At 46.9% G+C, this 24,168-nt stretch overlaps 1 protein-coding gene across 2 annotated transcripts in view; it reads left to right on the top strand.

The window, feature by feature from the left end:
• Nucleotides 1-10,140: 10,140 nt before the first annotated feature.
• LOC136578566 (lymphocyte antigen 6E-like) overlaps nucleotides 10,141-24,168 on the top strand; it is a 39,114-nt gene continuing 25,086 nt past the window's right edge. The window contains exons 1-3 of one of the 2 annotated variants that reach the window (XM_066578708.1): nucleotides 10,141-10,293; nucleotides 11,998-12,117; nucleotides 13,062-13,324. In XM_066578708.1, the coding sequence (XP_066434805.1) occupies nucleotides 10,242-10,293; nucleotides 11,998-12,117; nucleotides 13,062-13,270 (381 nt within the window). In that variant the 5' untranslated portion in view covers nucleotides 10,141-10,241 and the 3' untranslated portion in view covers nucleotides 13,271-13,324. Of the gene's footprint in view, nucleotides 10,294-11,997; nucleotides 12,118-13,061; nucleotides 13,325-24,168 lie in introns of those variants that run through there. The other variant, XR_010786645.1, reaches the window with a different exon arrangement.

The raw sequence follows: 24,168 nt of genomic DNA, 5'->3' as shown, positions 1-24,168 counted from the left end.
GGTCTAATCAGCAGAAAGGCATTATGTGAATGCCCACCCCTCTGCTGTACCAGGATGAGTGTACGAGCTGGGCATTCAAAGAGATTCTTGCCAAATTGTTAGCAAACCCAATATACTGAAGAAACGCTGTCTGCATGAAAGAATCCTGTTTGTTGAAATAAGTATACAGAACCTCAACCACATAATGAAAGGTACCGTGTAACACTATGTACATGCTAATACGTGTTTCGAAAGCTACGGTTTTCTTGTTCACAGCTCACATACCCGCATGGTATGTTACAGACCAATCATCTTTCATACAATGTGATAATTTGTGCATATAAATACATTTTCACAGAATCCAATTCACATATAATTCATATATTAATAAATGTTAAGTCCAACATGTTTCTCTATTCAAAACAAAATAATGACTAGAATTAACCCCTGCCAGCTCCAGGGTGTACGTCCTGCAGCATCGGGGTATATATGAAGAGAGATTGTGGGGCAACCACTCTTCATACAGTGCAGGCGTCAGCTGTTTATTACAGCTGATTGCTGCTATCAACCCTTTAAATGATGCTGGTTGTGGTCCCCTGGGGGGGCTAAAAAAATTGTTAAAATGAGATCAATAAAGTTTTACTAATTATAAAAAAAAAGTAATAAAAGTTTAAATCACCCTCCCCCCCCTTTTGTCATATCTATAATAAAAAAAATCTAAATCATAAAACAAAGATACATATTTGGTATCGCTGCGTCAATAAAAGTCTGATCTATCAAAGTAGTGCATTATTTATACCACACGGTGAACGTTGTCTTAAAAAAATTTAAAAAAACTGCAGGAATGCAATTTTTTGATCACCTTGTCTCCCAGAAAAAATGCAATTAATCCAATCAAAAGCAATCAAAAAGTCGTATGTATTCCGAAATGGTACCAACGTAAACTACAGGATGTCTCACAAAAAAGGAGCCCTCGCACAACTATGTGGGCGGAAAAATAAAAATGTCTTTAAAAAAATTAAAATAGGAGAGCAAAAAAAAACTACACAAGTTTGGTATCGTAGTAATAGTACTGACCCCTAGAATAAAGTCATCAGGTCATTTTTGTTGCAGTTTGTGGCCCGTAGAAACAAGGCGCACTGAAAGATGGCGGAATGTCGTGTTTTTTTTTTTCATTTTACTCCACTTAAAAAAAATTCTAAGTTTCTAAGTACATTATATGGTACGTTAAATAGTTTGATTGAAAAATAGAACTCGTCCCACAAAAAACAAGCCCTCATACAGTTACATTGATGGATAAATAAAGGAGTTACGATTTTTTAAAAGGGGGGAAGGAAAAAACAAAAATCGGGGAAAAAAGGTCAGCATCATTATGGGGTTAAATCACCCCCCTTTTGCCATATCTATAATAAAAAAAAATCTTAATCATAAAATAAAAATACAGATTTGGTATTGCCGAGCCTTTAGTCTATTAATCCCATCCAGATGGTACATTTTTTTGACATTACATGATCTAATTTCCATCGTGGTCTTCCCAACATAGACGAGGCAATGAGGGCAAGTGATCTTGCACACCACGACACTTGAGGTACATGAATTCCTATGCCACAATTAAAACGTTTTACCAGAGTGCGGATGTGAAACATTGTTACCTGTGATTACATTGTAACGGGCCTGTGTCATTCCGCTTTTACATTTTAAAAGATGTTATTTTGGTTTTGGTATACTGCTGACACCTAGTGGCCGCCCAGTGTTATTTCATAGACCGAACTTTAAACTAATTCTGTGATTGGCTATGTCTAGGGTGGCCACCCTGTAATTAAGTCAAAAGGTCAGTGTCGCGATTTATTTTTTACCAGCCACATTAATGGCCAGGAAAAATAATTGCCGGCTGAGAGTGCCTCCATCTGGGCAACAGCCCCACAGTGTCAGGTATTTCTTTCTGTAGCTCCCGTTCGGCTAGCGCTGCTGTAATCAGAGGCCGTGTCCCCTGACCTGTCCCATCCCCAGCATCTGCGCTGCATACAGGACATAGATGTCAGGGCAAACAGGTCACAGCCTCTGACTACAGTAGTGCGGCCAAATGGGAGCTACAAAGAGAGTGAAATACTTGATGCTGTGGAGTTCCTGCTCAGAGGTTCAGAGTGGGGAGGGCATAAATAGGGGCTTAACCCTTTGCAATCCAATTTTAGATTCAGGGCTTCCTAGGGGGCTTTCTCTTCCTGCCATTATGCAATGGTGCCATCTGCTGGCTAGAGCCAGTACTGCGGTATGTAACATGCTGGAGAGGCCCCCGACAACAGAGCGGCCAGTAATATACAATAAGAATACCCTGCCGGATGTCTTCCGACATCGGAGCTGTACAGCCTTCAATTAGAATATCTTCAGACGTGAGACAGTGGATTGGAAAGGATTAAATAGGGGGCCCTATTACTATTGGGGCATTGTTACTACTGAGGACACTTATCATTGAGTTCACTACTGGGGGCACTTTTGGGGTAACTACTGAAAACGCTGTTACTATTGGAACTACTATTGGGGGCACTATTAGTTTTGGGGCCACTGAAGGGAGCACATTTACTAGTAATGGCCACTAGAGTAACGGAGGTAAAAAAAATTGTTGTGTTAAGCCAGGCCCCTAACTACAGCAATAGAGGGCTTGGTGCAGTTGCCTGAGGGAAAAGGCTGCTGAGAGACTTGGTGTGCTTCTTACCACTGTCTGAGCAAACGCTGTGCTCCAGACTTGCAAGCCTGCAGTAGTATGGGCTGCAGGATCACAGAGGCTACAGTTAAAGTCGCTGCTGCTATAACTGTTACAGAGAGTGACACATTATTCCGCCGCTTTTCAGATCGAAAATCTCCTATGGAATTTGGGAAGTCGCTTCATCACCCTCATTGTACCAAGGATGCAGGACGTTGTAAATGAGGATGGACCTCAAGATAAACCAAGTGTGTGGTTTATATTAAATAGTAACAGTAAGCAGGCCTGCTAGAAAGAGGCAGAGTCATATCACGCTATACAGTAAAACACAAGCACATTCATTGGCAATTCTAGATACTTTGCATCAAACACATATCTGGTTGCCTTCTGTGAACAAAGTCCTTGGACAATTCTTGTGTCAGATACAAACTGTGGGCGGTAAACTGCCACCTCTGTGTTAGTACTTCCTGCAGAAACATGATAGAACTCATTGAACGAAGAATGTTTTGTAATTGTGTTTATTAACTGTAAATTGTTTAACGTGTAACCTAAGTCTTGTGATAATTAGCTAGTGATAGTCACCACAGAAGGACAAAACGTTAAATACACAATATTTACCAACAGTCTGCTATCCTTTCTTAAAGGGGTTTTGTCAATAAAAAAAAAATCTATACTTACCTATTCCTCCCCCCTCAGTCTACTTACCTAATCGTCACCTCACCTATCTTCTCCTGTCTCCTGCAGTCTGGGGAAGGGGTCACCTCACCTCCAGCTGGCTGATTTCTCTGCTTCCTGTGAGCTTTCATACATTGCCGGCAGTCTTCTTCCTGCCAGCCAATGTACGTTATGTCACAGTTCACAGGCCAGCAGGTGGAGTGCCGATGTACTTCAGAGACTGCTCGTGCAAGCTGTCTCTGCAATAGATTAGCATTACTTCCTAGCCAGTGATTGCTACTGCACAGGAAGGTGACCTTCACTGACCTGCCGGAAGAAATATGTGAGGAATGCAGCCTTCATAACAAGCTAGCGGTGAGGGGACCCGGAGCACTGCAGAAGCTCAGTGGGGAGAAGATGTGATAAGGAGACTGACGGGAAAGAAATAGGTGAGTATATATATGTATATATATATATATATATATATATATATATTTATGACAAAACCCCTCTAAGCATATTTCTCTGCCATTATTAGTTGTAATAAACATCTACATGTTTGTATGTCCGGTGTCCATAGCGTATCCTGAACTCTGTATCGCTTACCACCTACAACTCCATGACCTGATGGCTGGCCCTCCGTTATAAGCCAATATCTTATTTTACATGTCTATCTCTAAATGTCTGAAAACTAAATGCAGACCGAGTCTAACCTTGTCTCAGCACCTAGGTGCAGCCTCACGTTGCTTCCATGTAGTGCCCATACTATAGCAATGCCCACCATTATAAAATCTATAGGGGTTTTCACCCAGCCATCCAGAAACCCTAAATAGAATATAATCCACTTGCTCTCCCTCTTTCTTACTGCTTTGCTTATGTGTCAGTCTCTACTGCACTTCTGACATTATATTCATGATTTAAATAGTTCAGAATAAGCAAAGCTTATCCCAGGTAAGCGTGCGTAGAATAACGTCAACCCTTCAATGACCTACTGGAAATGTAGCACTCTGCTCCCAGCTCCAGTAAACTGCACTTACTGGGATTGCTGGTATGAGCAGATATATAAAATATCAGTTACATGATGCATTGTGGTTGTATTCAAAACTGCGGTTGTTTGCACTAGGAACTGCGTAATCCGGAAGCAGAAAATAAAACTCAGCATGTTCTATTTTACCGCAGATATCCACGACATAGCCCATTTTTCTCTATGGTCAAATTACTTTGCCCATGAGCGGCGGGTATCTGTGACATTGCCAAGCGACGGCGTGGGAAATATAACAAATAAAAAAAGGTGTACTGCGCATGACCACCTGTGTGACTACACGGTCATACATAATACAATTGCAGTAGGATGACTCATCTAGGGACAGAAGAGGCTACAGCACACAGCACAGGAGAAGAAAGGAGGAGACACAGCAGGAAGGAGGAGGAGTCATCTAGGTACAGAAGAGGCTGCAGCACACAGCACAGGAGAAGGAAGGAGGAGACACAGCAGGAAGGAGGAGGAGTCATCTAGGTACAGAAGAGGCTGCAGCACACAGCACAGGAGAAGTAAGAAGGAGACAACAGGAGACAGGATGAGTCATCTAGGTACAGAAGAGAACTCGGACCGGGAACCTCCTGCTGTTCGAGCAGTGGCCCTTCTCGTTGAGGTATCCAGCCTGTGGACACTTTGCCTGCTTCCTCGTCCTGACCCTGCCTCTTGCCTTGATTGCACTTCCTGTAAAAGCCTGGCCTTGCCACTCCCTCAGTGCATGATTCTTCTTCTTCACAGCTCTGTTCAGTCAAGCACCACATTATCTGCTCCTCCGCTATTACTGCAAAGACTACCTTATAAGGACTCCTGGCTTCCACCTGACTATGCTTTCTGCCTCATCCTTTGTGCTGCAAATGTGACCACTTGACAGCGACTCCAGGCTTTCAACTGACTACACTTCCTGCCTCATCCCTTGTAATGCAAACACGACCACCCAATAACTACTCTGGCTTCCTCCTGACTACTCTCCGGTCCTGCTCGGCTACTACACCTTTGCCTCCGATCCAGTGCCAGTAAGAAGCTACACGGTGCAGGAGAAGTAAGAAGGAGACAGAGCAGGAAGGAGGAGGACTCATCTAGGTATAGAAGAGGCTGCAGCACACAGCACAGGAGAAATAAGGAGGAGACACAGCAGAATGCAGAATGAGTCATCTAGGTATAAAAGAGTCTGCAGCACACAGCACAGGTGAAGCAAAGGCCCTGTTACACGCAACGATTATCGCTCAAAATTGTTTTTAACATTACAAAAAGCTGAAGTAAAGTGAGTACATCTCATTTGGAGCAAAGCTAAAAGGACTCGTGTTATTTATTTCTTAACCTTCAACTGGAGTCTAGATTAAGAAAGAGGTACTGGCGCCACGTGACAAACCACCCTTGATAATTTATAAGGCCAAGCATGCTCCTCTGGAAAATTTATGCAAATGGAAAATGGAACTATGCCTCTAGAGGGCCACCTATTGGAAGGCAGCATTCCTGCAAGTCAATGTTAGATCTCTTAACAATCTTTAAAACAATGACTGGGAATATAAGCCAGCGCTTAAGGAACCAATGAGAGCAATCTCTTACTGGAGGCGGGGTCTTCAAACCCCGTCTCTAGCAAAAGATGCCATGTCAGTGATGACAAGTGGCCGGCAACATGCCTGGAGCTCCGGAGAGCAGCAGCAGGGATCCGGACGGCGCCAGCTAAGTGAGGTTTGATTTTTTTTGTTAGGTCGTACAGCAAGCACTTGCGTTTACCATGCTGTGCCATGTTTTCAGCAGTGCTGAAACCGCTGCCCGTTCATTTCAATGGGCGGTGCACGGCTGAAAACGGCCAAAGATAGAACATGCATCGCTGTCACAGCGCAGCGTTGAAGACGCTTGTGTGAGCAGGCCCATTGAAATGAGTGGGAGCATCGTACAGCGTTTAGCACAGCACTAAATAAAGCAGCACTAAACGCTGTACAAAAACGCCGGTGTGAAGGAGGCCTTAGACAGACACGGAAGGCAGATATCTGCTCCTCACAAGCTACTCTTCAACTTTGCAATTGGGTTTTACTCTCTAGGTCTTACAGGGGCCACAACACAAAATGGAAGCCCAGGGGCCCGTGCGCCATACCATCATGTAGCGCATCCATGCCCTCCTATTGAAGTACATTGTTGTTATTTCAATATTCAGTATGCAGATATAGCGCTGGATCCGTCTTTTTGACTAGACCTGTATACAGGGCAATTATTCTTGGGTGTTATATACTGTTCTGTAATTCTAGATTGATAGATACATGTCATGCATGTTATGGAGTTATACAAAGGTATTACATACTATCCTGTTATTGTGGGGTGTTATACACTGTCCAGATATATTGGGGTTCCTATCATTCTGGTTTGTTAGAAATGTTCCTGTTATTCTGGGGTGTTATATACAGTCTTGTTATATTAGTGTTATATACAGTCCTGTTACTTTGGGGTTTAATCTACTGATGCATTTTCTGGGGCATTTTATGCAGTGCTATTACTCGGAAGTGTTATATAGAGGTGTTATATACGGCCCTGGTATAGTGACTGGCGTGTCATTCTCTATATGGAGCCTATTTATGGTCTTATTATTCGGAGAAATTGATATAAAGTCCTATTATACTAGGGTGTTATATACGGTCCTATTATACTAGGGTGTTATATACGGTCCTATTATACTAGGGTGTTATATACGGTCCTATTATACTAGGGTGTTATATACGGTCCTATTATACTAGGGTGTTATATACGGTCCTATTATACTAGGGTGTTATATACGGTCCTATTATACTAGGGTGTTATATACGGTCCTATTATACTAGGGTGTTATATATGGTCCTATTATACTAGGGTGTTATATACGGTCCTATTATACTAGGGTGTTATATACGGTCCTGTTATACTAGGGTGTTATATACGGTCCTATTATACTAGGGTGTTATATACGGTCCTATTATACTAGGGTGTTATATATGGTCCTATTATACTAGGGTGTTATATACGGTCCTATTATACTAGGGTGTTATATACAGTCCTATTATACTAGGGTGTTATATACAGTCCTATTATACTAGGGTGTTATATACGGTCCTATTATACTAGGGTGTTATATACGGTCCTATTATACTAGGGTGTTATATATGGTCCTATTATACTAGGGTGTTATATACGGTCCTATTATACTAGGGTGTTATATACGGTCCTATTATACTAGGGTGTTATATACAGTCCTGTTATACTAGAGTTTTATATGCACTGCTGCTAATGTCACGTTCGGGTTTGTTATTCTGCGGTGTTATATACAGTCTCGTTATACTTAGGTGTTATATATGATCCTGTTATTCTGGTGTATTATATACGGTCCGGTTAATCTGGACTTTTATATACTCTGCTGCTATTCTGGAATGTTCCATATGGTTTTGGGGTGTTATATACAGTGCTGTAACTATGGAGTATTACTTATGGTCCTGTTACACTGGGGTATTATTTACTGTCCTGTTACTCTGGGGTATTATTTACTGTCCTGTTACTCTGGGGTATTATTTACTGTCCTGTTACTCTGGGGTATTTGATGGTTATTATCTGTTCAGTCACATCCTACCCTCGGTCACTCCATAGGTCAACGTCCTCCACACATTCCTGTCTTTCATGGCTTCTTTCAGTTCAGTAATTGACATGTTTGCGGTGGCCTTGATTGTATCTAGCCATCTTGTTCTTTGCTGTCCTGATCTTCTCTTCCCACTGACCTTGCCGAGCATCAGTTCTGTTTCCAGTGAGTTCGCGCGAATCACGTGGCCAGAAATAGCCGCTGTTTGATGATTTTGCCCTCTAGTGAAATTTTCGGTCTGACGCGACCTAACACTACCTCGTTCGTTGTTATGGTGGTCCAAGGCATCCACAGCATTCTCCTCCAGCACCAGAGGTCAAACGCATCAATTTTTCTTCTGTCTGTTTTTCTGAGCGTCCAACTTTCACAACCATCCGTCGTTACGGGAAAGACGATTGCATTGACCAGTCTGGTTTTTGTTGCAGTGCTAATATACTTGCTTTTCCATTCCTTACATTGCAATCCTATTATTTACAGTCCTGTTACTCTGGGGTGTTGTCTACAGTCCCGTTACTCTGGGGTGTTGTCTACAGTCCCGTTACTCTGGGGTGTTGTCTACAGTCCCGTTACTCTGGGGTGTTGTCTACAGTCCCGTTACTCTGGGGTGTTGTCTACAGTCCCGTTACTCTGGGGTGTTGCCTACAGTCCCGTTACTCTGGGGTGTTGCCTACAGTCCCGTTACACTGGGGTGTTGTCTACAGTCCCGTTACTCTGGGGTGTTGTCTACAGTCCCGTTACTCTGGGGTGTTGTCTACAGTCCCGTTACTCTGGGGTGTTGTCTACAGTCCCGTTACTCTGGGGTGTTGTCTACAGTCCCGTTACTCTGGGGTGTTGTCTACAGTCCCGTTACACTGGGGTGTTGTCTACAGTCCCGTTACTCTGGGGTGTTGTCTACAGTCCCGTTACTCTGGGGTGTTGTCTACAGTCCCGTTACTCTGGGGTGTTGTCTACAGTCCCGTTACTCTGGGGTGTTGTCTACAGTCCCGTTACTCTGGGGTGTTGTCTACAGTCCCGTTACTCTGGGGTGTTGTCTACAGTCCCGTTACTCTGGGGTGTTGTCTACAGTCCCTTTTACACTGGGGTGTTGTCTACAGTCCCGTTACTCTGGGGTGTTGTCTACAGTCCCGTTACTCTGGGGTGTTGTCTACAGTCCCGTTACTCTGGGGTGTTGTCTACAGTCCCGTTACTCTGGGGTGTTGTCTACAGTCCCGTTACTCTGGGGTGTTGTCTACAGTCCCGTTACTCTGGGGTGTTGTCTACAGTCCCGTTACTCTGGGGTGTTGTCTACAGTCCCGTTACTCTGGGGTGTTGTCTACAGTCCCGTTACTCTGGGGTGTTGTCTACAGTCCCGTTACTCTGGGGTGTTGTCTACAGTCCTGTTACTCTGGGGTGTTGTCTACAGTCCCGTTACTCTGGGGTGTTGTCTACAGTCCCGTTACTCTGGGGTGTTGTCTACAGTCCCGTTACTCTGGGGTGTTGTCTACAGTCCTATTACTCTGGGGTGTTGTCTACAGTCCTGTTACTCTGGGGTGTTGTCTACAGTCCTGTTACTGTGGGGTGTTGTCTACAGTCCTGTTACTCTGGGGTGTTGTCTACAGTCCTGTTACTCTGGGATGTTGTCTACAGTCCTGTTACTCTGGGGTGTTGTCTACAGTCCTGTTACTCTGGGATGTTGTCTACAGTCCTGTTACTCTGGGGTGTTGTCTACAGTCCTGTTACTCTGGGGTGTTGTCTACAGTCCCGTTACTCTGGGGTGTTGTCTACAGTCCCGTTATTTGGAGGGTTATATATAGTCTTGTTACTCTGGGGTGTTGTCTACAGTCCTGTTACTCTGGGGTGTTGTCTACAGTCCTGTTACTCTGGGGTGTTGTCTACAGTCCCGTTATTTGGAGGGTTATATATAGTCTTGTTACTCTATGGTGTTGTATACGGACAGTCTTGTTATTCTGGGGTGTTATATACACTACTGTAACTTTGGGGTGTTGGAGAGAGGAGAGGAGTGAGCAGAAGTGAGGAGAACGCTCCCTTGGCTGCCATTAGTTACGGGCTGCAGTCACATAATGAGGAAGCATCGGGTATTGTTCATACAAGTCCAGGTTTATAATTGATGCTTATTTGTTGTTTTTGATTCGTTTACACTGCACTATTGCTTCCATTAGAATGCGGAAAGGATTACAGGTAATTACAGTATTTATGGAAACGGTTTTGTAAACAAACACACACATATATATATATATGGATGATGAGCCTCCCGGGTCACACAGCGCACGATGGCAGCGTACACAAGCCTCCTCCTGGTGATCGCCCTCTGTGCGGCCGCAGGTAAGACCCTCCACCTGCCCGACAGTACTAGACTAGAATGATGGGGATGTACAGCTGTGTGCCCCTCTGATTGTATCACACATGAAAGGCTTAGATACAGCAGCTCAGCAGATAGTGTCACATCTGATAAGTTTAGATCCACTGCGCAGCAGACAGTATCATACATGATAGGATCAGATACACAGCTCAGCAGACAGTATCACGCGATAGCATTAGATACAACGGCTCAGCAGACAGTATCACACATTACAGGATTAGATACTATGGGGAAGCCAACAGTATTCCACATAGTCCGCCTAGATATAGCAGCTCAGGAGACAGTATCACACATAACCGAGTTAGATACACGGTTCATCAGAGGTATTGTAAATTATAAGATAAGATACACAGCTCAGCAGAAAGTATCACACGTAATAAGCTTAGATACATTAGTTCAGCAGACAGTAACACACATGATAGTATTAGATACAGTAGCTCAGTAAACAGTATCACAGTGCAAAGGATTAGATACACAGCTTAGCACCTAATATCACACATCAGATGCGTCAACTCAACAGACAGTATCACACATGATAGGATTAGATACACAGCTAAAGTCTGATTTAGACACAACGATTTTCGCTCAAAAATCGCCCAAAGCCGTCTTTTGAGCGATAGTCGTTGTGTCCAACTGCACTGACATCGTGCAGCTTTCGTTAAACCATCACTCTTCATTGTCTTTCAGCATGCTGATGATGAGCCTTATCAGGAATTCACAGCCGGATACAGCTGATACTATTGTTTCAGCTGTATCCCGCTCCCTGAAGACAGGCGGGGTATGAAGAACACAGCTGTCCAGCTGTGTTCTACATCCCCCGCTCGGAGCGCCCGGCTGTATAACAGCTGAAGGCAGAATCCATCCCCCGTTTGAGCGATCACCTTGCCCTGAATGCACACGATTATCGCTCAAAAGTCGCACTAAAGACATCTTTTGAGCGATAATTGTTTTGTCTAAACCAGGCTTAAAGGGGTTGTCCCGCGAAACAAAGTGGGGGTATACACTTCTGTATGGCCATATTAATGCACTTTGTAATGTACATTGTGCATTAATTATGAGCCATACAGAAGTTATCAGAAGTTATTCACTTACCTGTTCCGTTGCTAGCGTCCTCGTCTCCATGGTTGCCGTCTAATTTTCAGCGTCTAATCGCCAAATTAGACGCGCTTGCGCAGTCCGGGTCTTCTTCTTTTCTCAATGGGGCTCCGTGTAGCTCCGTGTAGCTCCGCCCCGTCACGTGCCGATTCCAGCAAATCAAGAGGCTGGAATCGGCAATGGACCGCACAGAAGCCCTGCGGTCCACCGAGGGAGAAGATCCCGGCGGCCATCTTCAGCAGGTAAGTAAGAAGTCACCGGAGAGCGGGGATTCAGGTAAGCGCTGTCCGGTGTTCTTGTCTAACCCCTGCATCGGGGTTGTCTCGCGCCGAACGGGGGGGCTGTTGAAAAAAAAAAAAAAAACGTTTCGGCGCGGGACAACCCCTTTAAAGAATCACATGTGGTAGGGTTAGATATATGGTTCATCATACATGATATGATTAGATACACGGCTCAGCAGACAGTATCATATGTAATAGTGTTAGATACACAGTTTAGCAGACTGTATCACACACGACAGGAATAGATACATGGCTGTGTATAATATGTACTCTCTTCCCTTTTGCCTGCAGCGGACTCTCTACAGTGCTACACCTGTAACCAACAGAATACCAACGACAACTGCATGACAGCGACAAACTGCAGTAGTGCCGAGACGCATTGTGAGACGTCAGTGGCATCAGCCTCAATCGGTGAGTTCATCATGTTGGTTTTCTAATCCTGCCGCCCCGTAGTTCTCCTTATTCATCTACAGCCGGGCCGCAGTGACTGTACGTATGTGATCATAGCATGTAAGTTGGGTAATGACTGATGGGTGGTCTCAGCTCCGCCACTTTCTGTAGCCACCTTAAGGCTGGGTTCACAGGAGTGGGTTGGATTCCACGAGTGTATATCCACGGAGGGAGACCTGCAATGACTGTCGAAGTGAATTTCGTATAGTCATGTATGTGTTCAATTTTCCGCGCATATGTCTCCGGATGTACAGCATATGGACTGTGCATCGTCCGTATGCAGGGAATGACATCAGAAAGTTGCCCAACCCCCTTGGAAACACCCTTTTCACTCAGCCGGCAGTTCCTAGTGCTGTCGTGGTGAGAGCTGTTAGCTTTGATCCGAAAGCCTTCAGGACGGGATACGGCTCTCTTAGCTCAGCTGATTTATACTTTTTTTGAAAGTAGTATAAACCACTTTCTTCTGGAGAAAAAGCCCAGAAGAACAAGCAGAGGTCACAGACAGTCTGGATGGGGTGTTGGTCCCCAAATTCCTGCTTTCTTTATACCATTTGTTATCTGGTCCCCTAGCAATGTGCGTACGAATCCGCGTCCATAGATGCATAACAGTATGCTCTGCGGGTTGAACGCATCCCTAGAGATCAATGGAGCTCATACGTGTGGAATCCGCGGTAAGTAGAGCATGCTGCGGTTTTTCTTCTGCTCACGCAATTCGCAACTCCTACCTACAAGTGCCAGTGAAACTCTAAAAGTCAATCCATTTGATAGGACGCATATGACCGCGGATCATACGCACAGACTGTGATCGCGGAATCGGCAATTCAGATCCCCCTATGTAAGTTAGGCCTAGTTGTCACATGGCTAGTGCCGGTCACTTTCTCACATTTCCGTTTTCTTCTCTGTAGCTGGGATATCAGCCTTATCTATTACTAAGACCTGCGCCTCGTCCTGCACTCCGTTCAGCAGCGGTACCAGTTACACCTCCTCCTCCATCTCCTGCTGCAGTACTGATCTGTGTAACCAGAGCGGCGGCGCCAGCATCAGGTCCAGCTGTGCCGCCATCATCCTGGCGCTGGGATCCGTCCTGATCATCCTGAAGAGCTCGGTGCTGTAACCTCAGAGATGTGACACCAGCGCAGAACGTAGAAATAAAGAGACCGTAACTTCACTGATGTGTCAGTCATTATTAAAGGGTTTGTCTGGTCTTATGCAAATGAAGTTTCAACACTTCACGTTTTTTTACATCTAGAGGTTGAAAAGCTGTACAGACCTATTACTTTCCCAGCTGATGGTTTGTTACAATGTATCCATTCTAGACAATCCTCCAGGAGGTAAGTATCCTGGACTCCAGACTGATACATTGTAAGGCCGGGCTCACACAGGTGTAAGCACACCATGCATATCGCGGGAGCTGTAAGGCCTCATGTCTACGGGGAAAATAACATTTAAAATCCGCAGCGGATCACCCGCGTGCGTGATCCGCACCTAAAATTTCCCATTGGAATGCATTGACCACCCGCGGGTAGATAAATAGCCGCGGATGGTATTTTAAAGTGATTTAAAAATTTCATGCGCGTGAAAAAAAAAAACGCGACATGCTCCATTTACGTGCGGATCACGCATGCGGGAGCTCATAGAGCTCATAGCTCAATTGATCTCCCGCATAGAAAAAAAAGGAATTAAAACTCAATCGCACTGCATCCGCAGCAGAAATCCGCATTACATATCCGCAGCGGACCTGATTTTCCCCGTGGACATGAGGCCTAAGCGCGAGTGATACATAGTAACTCACAGACAATCAATTGCATTGCCTTACACAGTTCCGATCACATTTGCATATCGGAATTGCATAATACGCAAGCACAAAAAAATAATGCAGCATGTTCTATATTGCTGCGTATATACGCATGGGAGAGCACAGTGTTCTCTATGGGCGCGTATATACTCGCGTAATGTAATTGCGTATAGGGAGCTTTATACGCACCGCTGCGAAGCGTCGGCGTGGGAAATATAAACAGATAGCGCTCTATTCTTATGGCTGTGTGAGCCCGGCCTAACAAGCTATCATGACAGGAGAGAGGTTTGTGCTGTGGATGGGTTTAGCTCAATGAGGATATACAATGCCTTGCAAAAGTATCCACTTCCTCGGGTTTTACCCTTTTTTATTGCATCACAACCTGGAATTAATGTTACATTTTTCATAATGGAGCTGAGAGAACAGTCCAGACCATTACCCAGCAAGGAAAGAGATGGAACAGATCAAAATTAAAGGCCATGTTTCACAAGGGCGGCAAAAATCGCACGATGTTTTCGCGATGCGACTTCGCTACAAATCACATGTATGTGCAGCCCGTGCTTTCCCATGGGTTCATTCACATTAGCGATGTTTCGTAGGCTGCTACATTGCAAAAAGTAAAAATCATGGCATGCTCCATAAAGCCGCGATTTGCAATGTTTTATAGCTCATGTATCCCTATGGAGCCTTCCTTTTTGTTGCATCGCATGAAAATGGGGTTTCTTTTGATGCAACTTTTACAGTAGGAAGTTCTACTATTTGAGCCCTAAAATAAGCCCTGGCTGCGTGAAAAAAAACAACACACAATACATCACCTAACAGGCGCTGTCTGCTCCGCCACACGTCTTTTCTGCAGCTCCAGCACACTTGCTTGTAGTTTTCAACCAGCGCTTCCTGGTTTGGAGTTTCAAAAACCCCGCCTTCAGGAAGCGCTGGTTCTGATTGGTTCTCGAGCGCTGCTGCTCAAGCAATCACTGCAGCACTCGATGAACCAATTACAGCCATCACATTTAATGATCCATAATCCCGTAGTGCTGCATATTGCAAGCTACTGAAAAGAAAAAAAACACACATTAGTAAAACAAGAATATATATATATTTTTTTTTCCCCTCCCCTCTAAAACTACACACGCATTACCCTCTACCCTTCCCCTGGTCCACTGCCAACACCTGCCAATCATGCTTATGAACATAGTTTAGTTTTTTTTGGGGGGGGGGGGTTAGGGTTTTTTTTTTGTTGTTGTTTTTTAAATACACCCACAGAACATAATACTAACCCCCCACAAAAACTCAACATAATACCCCCCGCGAAAACACATAATACCACCCATGAAACATTATACCACCCACGAAAAAACCCATAACACATAATACCGCCCACAAAACCATATAATGCATAATAATAATCCACAGCCTAAATATACAGAAAAATAAATAACAAAAACATAATCATTACCTCCAGCCCTGGTTCGGGTCCTGTAAGCCTTTTATTCAACTTTTAACTTAAAACAAAACAAAAAGCTAGGGTGAAAGAATCCAGCCCCCCACCGGGAAACAGTTCTCCAGGCTAGGGAACCCCAAAGCAAAAACCCCTCCAAAGGAAGGCTGCTCGAGGCCTACCCAACCTCTCAGACTCCAGAGAATGCACCTTCACCAGGTCACCGAGAATATTCCAACTTACCTCGTCCTCGAGGAGGATTTTATGCTGCGTCGATACTACACACCGTGCGCTCCACGTGTGATACCTAACCACTAGACTTACTAAAAATAAAGTGCAGCGGTCCCTGCCACCCAGATCTCTGAATGCTCCATAACACCACTCGGCGTAGGTAAGGTCAGCCAGCCGAGGCCAACCGATGGAAGCCCCTACCCTCTTGTATACCTCTATATTAAAAGGGACAATGAAGCAGAAAGTGGTCAATGCTCTCCAGAGTGTTGCCACATGCCTCCCGGGGACAACCCCTGTCCTCAATGTTCTTGTGCTTCAAGTTGTCCCCCACATACAGCTTGCCATGGAAGCAGCGCCAGGTCAAGTCCCAATACTTTGAGGGGATTCTTACCGAATTTAAAAGAAACAAACTCACCCTCAAATCCCCACCTGGGCAGTCTCTGAGGGTCAATGGATTCTGAAAGCGGGTTGCCAAAACCTTCTGGTCCAGCACACGCCTGGCCAGCGTCCTGACTTCCCCCATGGTCAGCCCCCATTGGCGTAAAACCTTCAGAACCAGTGCAACGTAAGCCGGAAGATGTCTGTGCGGTGTACGAAAGTCCTTCATACGCCCTCCTGTCTCCCACTCCTGGAAGAACGGCCGAAACCATCCCTTACAGGAGGATACCTATGGAGGAGCCCTGTTTTTGCGGAGGTTTGCAATATTAGCTTTCAAAAAGGTATTCATGAGGAATACCACTGGGTTGACCATACCCAACCCACCTAGTCTCCTCGTACGGTAAGTAACCTCCCTCTTGACTGGGTTCAACCTATTCCCCCATAACAGCTGGAAGAACAGGCTGTAGACCCATGACCAAAGAGGTTCTGGCCAAATGTAGACACTTCCCAGGTACATCAACAAAGGGACCAGGTAAGTCTTGATCAAGCAAACCCTTTCTCTCAGGGTCAAAGACCACCCTTTCCATTGATCCACCTTTTGAGCGGCATTCCTCAACCTGCCTTCCGAGTTTTTCTCGGGATAATTCACTTGGTCGAAATCGATGCCTAAAATTTTTGCGGAATCTTGGGGTTCTGGGAGAGTGTCCGGAAGATCAAAAGCAGGATCTACCCCTCCCAGCCAGAGACTCTCACACTTTTCCCGATTGATCTTTGACCTGGAGACCTCCTAGTAGTGGACAACCTCTGACATCACCCACTCAGCCTCCTCATGACAGAAGACAAAGATAGTAGCGTCATCAGCGTACACCACTGTTCTCAAGGCCGGGCCCGGCACCCCTGGGTCCATCCTCACCCCCGCCAACGGTCCCCCGTCTACCCTTCTGAGGAGGGAATCGACAGTGAACGCATAAAGCAAGGGGCTCAGAGGGCATCCCTGACGGACACCAGACCCGACTACAAAAGGACAGCCAACCCAACCATTCACGAGCAGGAAACTCTCGGCCCCTGAATACAATTTTTTTAATCCCACCGGCAGACCGTATCTCAAAAGGACAGACCAAATGTACTCGTGGTTTACTCGATCAAAAGCTTTAGCCTGATCCAGGTAAAGTAAAAACCCTTTCCAGAGACCCATCCTGCCCTGCTCCACAGCCTCCCGGACACTCAACGCGGCGCCAAACGTGCTTTGACCGGGAACGGAGCAGTGCTGAGCCCCAGAAAGGAGCTGAGGTGCAAATTTCACCAACCTACTGAACAGCACTTTTGCCAGAATCTTTCTGTCCGTATTGAGGAGTGCTATGGGACGCCAATTCTCAATACAGAGCGGATCTTTACCCTTTGACAGAATAATTAGGGCCAACTTCCTCATTGACTCCTGCAGAACGCCCGAGGATAGACATTCATTAAAAACCTCGGTCAAGAGGGGAACCAAAATTTCCTTATATGCTTTATAAAACTCCGATGTTAAGCCGTCTGGGCCTGGCGACTTTTTGGACCGAAGCCCATCAATCGCCAGTCCGACTTCCTCTTCTGTAATTGCTTCTGTGAAAACGCCAAGAGGGGTCTACTCCTGGTTTGGGAACGGTTTCCGCTAGGAAAGCCGAGATTCCATCCCGATTAAGTTCTTTCCGGCCCAAGAGATGCGAGTAGAAGGTTCTGATGACCTCCAGGATCCCTGATCTGGACCTTTTCAGGGACCCGTACTGTCCAGCAGACCCGTGACCAATTTACAACTCACTGACATCTTACAGTTCTTGTAGGGGTCAGGCAAGCGGTACTTCCCAAAGTCCCTTTCAAGAACCAAAGATGCGTGTCTGTCATATTGACATCTCTTGAGCAAGGATTTCACTCTGGAGATCTCCTCGTGGCTACCTCCAGTCAAGACCAAACGCTCGAGTTTCCTCCTCAGGCTTTGATACATACGCTTTCTGTTCAGGCTTCTGAGGTTGGAGATCTGTCGGAAGAACCTCCTTACCCGATGTTTGAACATCTCCCACCACTCTGACTTACTGCTGCATAGGCCCAGTAGTGGTCCCTGGCTCTGAAGAAAATCCTCAAAGGACCGTCTTATTTTCACTTCTTACAGGAGTGACAAATTCAACTTCCATAAACCTTTGCCCATCCGAGGGGTCTCTGACATTCAGAGAAAAAAGAATCATACCGTGGTCGGAGAACTCCACCTCCACCACCGATAACGGAGAGGAGACGGCTTCCTCCTTTAAATAAAACCTATCTATCCTAGACCTGCAATAACTACCTCAACTAAGTGAATCCCATGCGCCCTGGGGTATGCCGAACGTGGACATCCACAAGGCGTGCCTCACTAACTACGCTATTTAATGCAACGCTATCATAGCCTAGCTGGTCATTGGAACCTCCTCTATCACAGAGCCTCGTGACATTATTAAAAAGTCTCCTCCAAAGACCACTTGCCAGCTTGTAAAAAGGTAAGGCTTAATTCTCATAAAGAGGTCTTTGCGCCCCCCTTTGACTGGGGTCCATAGATGTTAATAAGACGCAACTTTTGACCTCCCATGAGAATATCTAAGCTCAGGCACCTCACCCTTTCCAGCTCGATAACCCGTCTGCATTCTACCTGTGCGGTCTTAAAAAGGACCGCCACCCTGCTACACGGCTCAGCCGCAAGAGACCAATAGGAGGATCCACACCTCCACTCACACTTGGCTTTGTACATGAACGACAAATCTGTCAGCCTGGTCTCTTGCAAAAATAAAATGTCAGCTTCAACTCGGCTGAGAAAATCTAACGCTGCAAACCTAGCCGCATCTGACTTAATGCTGGTAACATTAATGGATGCCAGCGTCAACAGGGTGAGTGCCACCGTCATTGGTGATCAATCTGGATGGCTTTCCTCTTACTCTCCCCCTCCTCCCTGTCAGAAAAAGAGGTCTCTCCTTTGTTTCTTTTTAGTGAAATTGAGACATCCATATCACAGCTCTCATCATAACCTTCACTTTCCGGCTTCAGGGTAGCCCCCTTCCCGGAGAAAACTAGGTCCCCCACAGAAAGAGACCCAGCATCCCCCGGGGTTCCTTCCTCAATTATCTCTGCCACCACCTCCGGCACCTCACCCCCAGCCTCTCCCCCTGGCAGGGAAGAGGAGGTGCTATCGAGGGCTTGATACCGGTTAGAGAGGTCAACTGTAAGGGAACCGATGGGGCCTTCCTTTGGTATCTGCACCAGAGTGAGTGGGACCGAGTCATCCTACTCCACAGAGAAAGAACCCCTATTTTTCTTTCTTGTTCTTCCCTTACCGTTTTTTTTTCTGCTTTTGCCATTTCTCGTTTTCCTCGTCCGCACTTTCTTCACGGAAGAATCCGGCAGAACTGGCAGCCACCTCCTCTCTCTCCATCCTTCTGGTTTCCTCATCCACATCGCTATCCCTTGGGGCCTCAGCAGCTCGACTCCCCTCCTGCCCTGGCTGGCCAGGCACCCCGCCGAGACCCTGTAGCTTTTCCTCCTCCCTGTTGCCACCAGCTTCGCCCCGGAGCGACGGGCCCGCTGACCCTCCGGCTGAGCTCGGCTGATGTTGGCAAAGGATAAGGGACAACGACTCAATGGGTGCCCTAAAGCACCACACAGGTTACACCGAATGCTGCCACAGGATGAGGATGGGTGGTCTCTGCCCCCACACAGCGCACACACCAGCACTTTACACTGTGCGCTGAAATGTGTGGGGTCCCCGCACCTGTGGCAGACCTTCGGCTGCCCCTGGTAGAAAACCAGAATCCTCTCCCTTCCCAGGAACGCAGAAGAAGGGATGTGGGTAACGGAATTACCTGCACGTTTCAACTTTACCATGAAAGTCCAGGCCCCTGACCAGATACCGTGTGCGTCCCTGTTTTTCTGGGGAGGATGGAGAATCTCCCCATACCTGCCCATCCAGGTCATGATGTCAACGTAAGAGAGAGACACGTTACTAGTCAGAACGGTCACTCTCTTAGTGTCATTCTGGCTGGAAATTGCTTGAACCACAAAATCCCACCACTTGGGCTCCGTCTGAGCCAGCTCATATTTTGACCAGAAGAGCTCGAACCCCGCTGATCTCATGAAGCTGACATCAGACAGGGAGGTCCCAAAGGGGTGGATCAGGGCAAAGATGTCACTCACCCTGAATTCCATCCCGAGGAGAAGCTCCCCCACCCTAGTACGGTTAGGGCAGGCATCAGTGCCTCCTCATGAGAGACGAACCACATTCCTTCTGGACCCCCCCTGCCCGGCTGTAGGAAGCGACCATGCCTCTTCTCCCTGCCTTTGCTCTCGGAAGACCCCTGTGCCAAACTTATCTATCCAAAAGGATAGGTCGTGCTTTTCACCCTCTATAGCAGGGGTGTCAAACTCATTTTCACCGAGGGCCACATCAACCTTATGGTTGCCTTCAAAGGGCCGATTCTAATTGTAAGACAGTATAGTAAAAGTGAACCCCATAGTGGCCCGATTGGTAATAAGGTCTCCCATAGTGGCCAGTGGCGCACACTATTATACATATATATATATATATATATATATATATATATATACACATATATATATATATACACACACACACATATATATATATATATACACACACACACATATATATACATATACACACACACACATATATATAGACACACACATATATATACACACACACACACACATATATACACACGTATTATATATACACACACACACACATATATACACACACAATATATATATATACATACATACACACACCAATATACACATATACGCACAGGCGCACACCAATATACACATATACGCGCAGGCGCACACCAATAGACACATATACGTGGAGGCGCACACCATTCTACACATATATGCGGAGGCGCACACCATTCTACACATATACGCAGAGGCGCACACCATTCTACACAAATACGTGCAGACGCACACCATTCTACACATATACTCGTAGACGCACACTAATATATATATATATATATATATATATATATATATATATATACACACACACACAGGCGCACACTGTTATGCATATACACGCACAGACGCACACCATTCTACACATATACACACACACGCACAGGCGCACACCATTCTACACATATACGCGCAGGCGCACACCATTCTACACATATACGCGCAGCCGCACACCCATATACACATATACGCGCAGGCGCACACCATTCTACACATATACGCGCAGGCGCACACCATTCTACACATATACGCGCAGGCGCACACCATTCTACACATATGCGCACACCATTCTACACATATACGCGCAGACGCACACTAATATATATACTGTATATATATTGTTACCATGCAGGGCGGCGCTGGGTCCCGTGGCCGGCCCGCGCCGCTCCGATGTCGGCTCCGGCGTCCCAGAGCTCTGCTGTCGGCGCTCACCCGGCGGCGTGGAGCAGCCAGCGTGCAGCGGCGGGGGCGTGTCCGTCCGTAGGGTGCCGCCCGCTCTCCTCCACCTTCCATATGCAACAGTGGTAGAGTCGGCTCCTCCCACTCTCCGCCCCTGGGCGGAGGCTTTAAGTTAAAAGGCTGGCATTGACCTGAGCTCACTGCCAGTTATTGGTTCTGTTAGCCTCTAGTCAGGTCTGTCCCAGTCTGCTCTAGTTGCTAGTCAGTGTCCTTTCAGTTTGCCTGTGAGCTCCATCTCCAGCCTTAGGGCGCCCACCCACTGGCGTTTTTTTACCTGCGTTTTGCGTTTTGCGTTTTTCCTGCACAGGCATAGAGATAACATGTGTTCCTGTCCACTGGCGTTTTTTTTGCGTTGCGTTTGCGTTTTTAACATAGGAACTGTCAGTTGCATATGTGTCCTTATTTTTCTCCTAATGCACCCATGAAAGTCAATGGAAATTAATGGAAAAGCCGCGAAAAACGCGCGGAAAAATCGCGGTAAACGCGGCGAAAACGCTGCGTTTTTTTCCCGCGGAAACGCCAGTGGGTGGGCGCCCTTACTCTGCCTTGTAAGTTCTGTTGGTCTGTTCCACCTGCCTCTTCTGTCGGCACTCTGTCCCCCGTTAGTAGTTCCCTCTAGGTAGTCGCCAGGTCCCTAGCCAGAGCAGGGACCGCTGCCCAGTTGTCCGCCTGGGGTTAGCCAGGGCCGAGGCAAGTAGGCAGCGACAGTGGGGTGCGGGAAGTTCAGGGCACCCCACCTGGCGCTCGGGGGGCAGAGTGCCGTAACATAATAACTGGCCCTTTTTAAAAAGGGTTTTGTCATGGAGGCGATCAGTTCCCTCACAAACCAGCTGCAGGCCCTGGTGCCTGTGATCCAGGATTTATCCGCCCGCATGGTGGCCCAGGAGCAGCGGGGGGTGTCGCAGGGGCCGGACGCCTCAACCAGCCCAGAACCCAAGTGCCCTCTTCCCGAGGTGTTTTCTGGGGAGAGGAACAAGTTTTTTGTTTTCCGACAGGCGCGTCGCCTGTTTTTTCGGATGCGTCCCCGTTCTTCCGGGTCGGAGGCTCAGAGGGTCGGGCTGATAATGTCCCTGCTGACCTGGGCTTTTTCCATCCCCGAGGGTTCCTCCTGCCTGCAGTCCGTGGACTCCTTTTTCCAGGAACTCGGGGGTATCGTCGACGAACCGGACCGAGCGGGGTTGGCGGTTTCATGGTTGTTGGCGCTGCGGCAGGGTTCGTCTTGTGTGGAGGATTATTGCTCCAACTTCAGACGCTATGCGGGTGATACGGCATGGAACGATAGCGCTCTGAAAGACATTTTTCTGCAGGGCCTCTCGGATGCAGTTAAAGACCTGTTAATTTCCCATCCCGTTCCCGGGTCCTTAAGGGAGGCTATGGAGCTAGCGGTGAAGGCAGATAGGAGGCTCAGGTCTAGGAAGCAGGACAGGCAGACCCGTAGAGTCAGGGAGGTCGGTTGCCCTGGTCCCTCTTCCTCCTTACCAGTCTCTGTGCCCAAGCCGATGGAGGTGGATCCGCTGGACCCCAAAGAGCGACACCGGATCCGTTTGTTGCATCGTCTCTGCCTCTACTGCGGGAAAGCTGGACATCGGGTGATAACCTGCCCACTGAGGTCTCAACGCTCGCAGCCGGAACCGGCGGAAAACTCCGAGTCCTAGGTGATTGTAGGGAGGATCGCCTAGGACTTCAGGTACTTCCTAAACTTTTGGTACCGTGTCATGTTAGATTCCGGGATTTTTCCCGATCAGGGCGGGCATTTATTGATTCCGTAGCAGACGCTAACTTGATAAGTCTGTGTTTTGTCCGTTCTCTGAAGGCGGAATTTGTGGCGCTGAAGACGCCAATTCATTTTACCAGTATTGATGCTACCCCTCTCTCTACAGGCCTGGTACGATGGAGGACCCCAAGATTACAGTTCACGGTGGGGATCCTCCACTCGGAAGAACTGTCTTTCCTGGTTATGGAAAAAATGCCGGTTGATGTGGTGCTTGGTATGCCCTGGTTGGCACTGCACAATCCCCAATTTGATTGGTCCACCCGGGAATTGACTCATTGGGGATCATCCTGTCATAATCACCTGTCTACCATAGCTGTGTGCTCCGCAGATACGGTGCTTATTCCGGAGTATTTGTCAGACTTTCAGGATGTATTCTCCAAAAAACTGTCTAAGGCTCTGCCTCCTCATAGGGAGTGGGACTGTGGTATTGATCTGATTCCCGACAGTCCCATCCCTAAGGGAGCCATTTTCAATTTGTCAGGCCGTGAGCATGAAGCCCTCAAGTCCTATGTCTCGGAGGCTCTGGCCAACCGACATATCCGGCCGTCGAGGTCCCCTGCCGGGGCAGGTCTCTTCTTTGTAGAGAAGGAGGACGGGACACTAAGGCCTTGTGTGGATTATCGGGTCTTGAATAAAATCACTGTGAAGAACCAGTGCTCCTTGCCCCTAATTCCTGATTTGTTGAATCAGGTGGTAAGGGCCCACTGGTTCTCCAAACTGGACTTGCGGGGGGCTTACAATTTAATTCGCATTAGAGAGGGAGATGAATGGAAAACGGCGTTCAACACCCCGTTAGGACATTTTGAATGTCTGGTCATGCCTTTTGGACTCTGTAACGCCCCCGCTGTGTTTCAGGGTTTTATGAACGCGGTCTTCCACGACTTCCTGGGGGTATTTCTGGTC

The sequence above is a fragment of the Eleutherodactylus coqui genome, chromosome 9 (genome assembly GCF_035609145.1).
Source record: "Eleutherodactylus coqui strain aEleCoq1 chromosome 9, aEleCoq1.hap1, whole genome shotgun sequence".
Classification (NCBI taxonomy): domain Eukaryota; kingdom Metazoa; phylum Chordata; class Amphibia; order Anura; family Eleutherodactylidae; genus Eleutherodactylus; species Eleutherodactylus coqui.
This window is presented reverse-complemented; position numbering and strand designations above follow the sequence as displayed.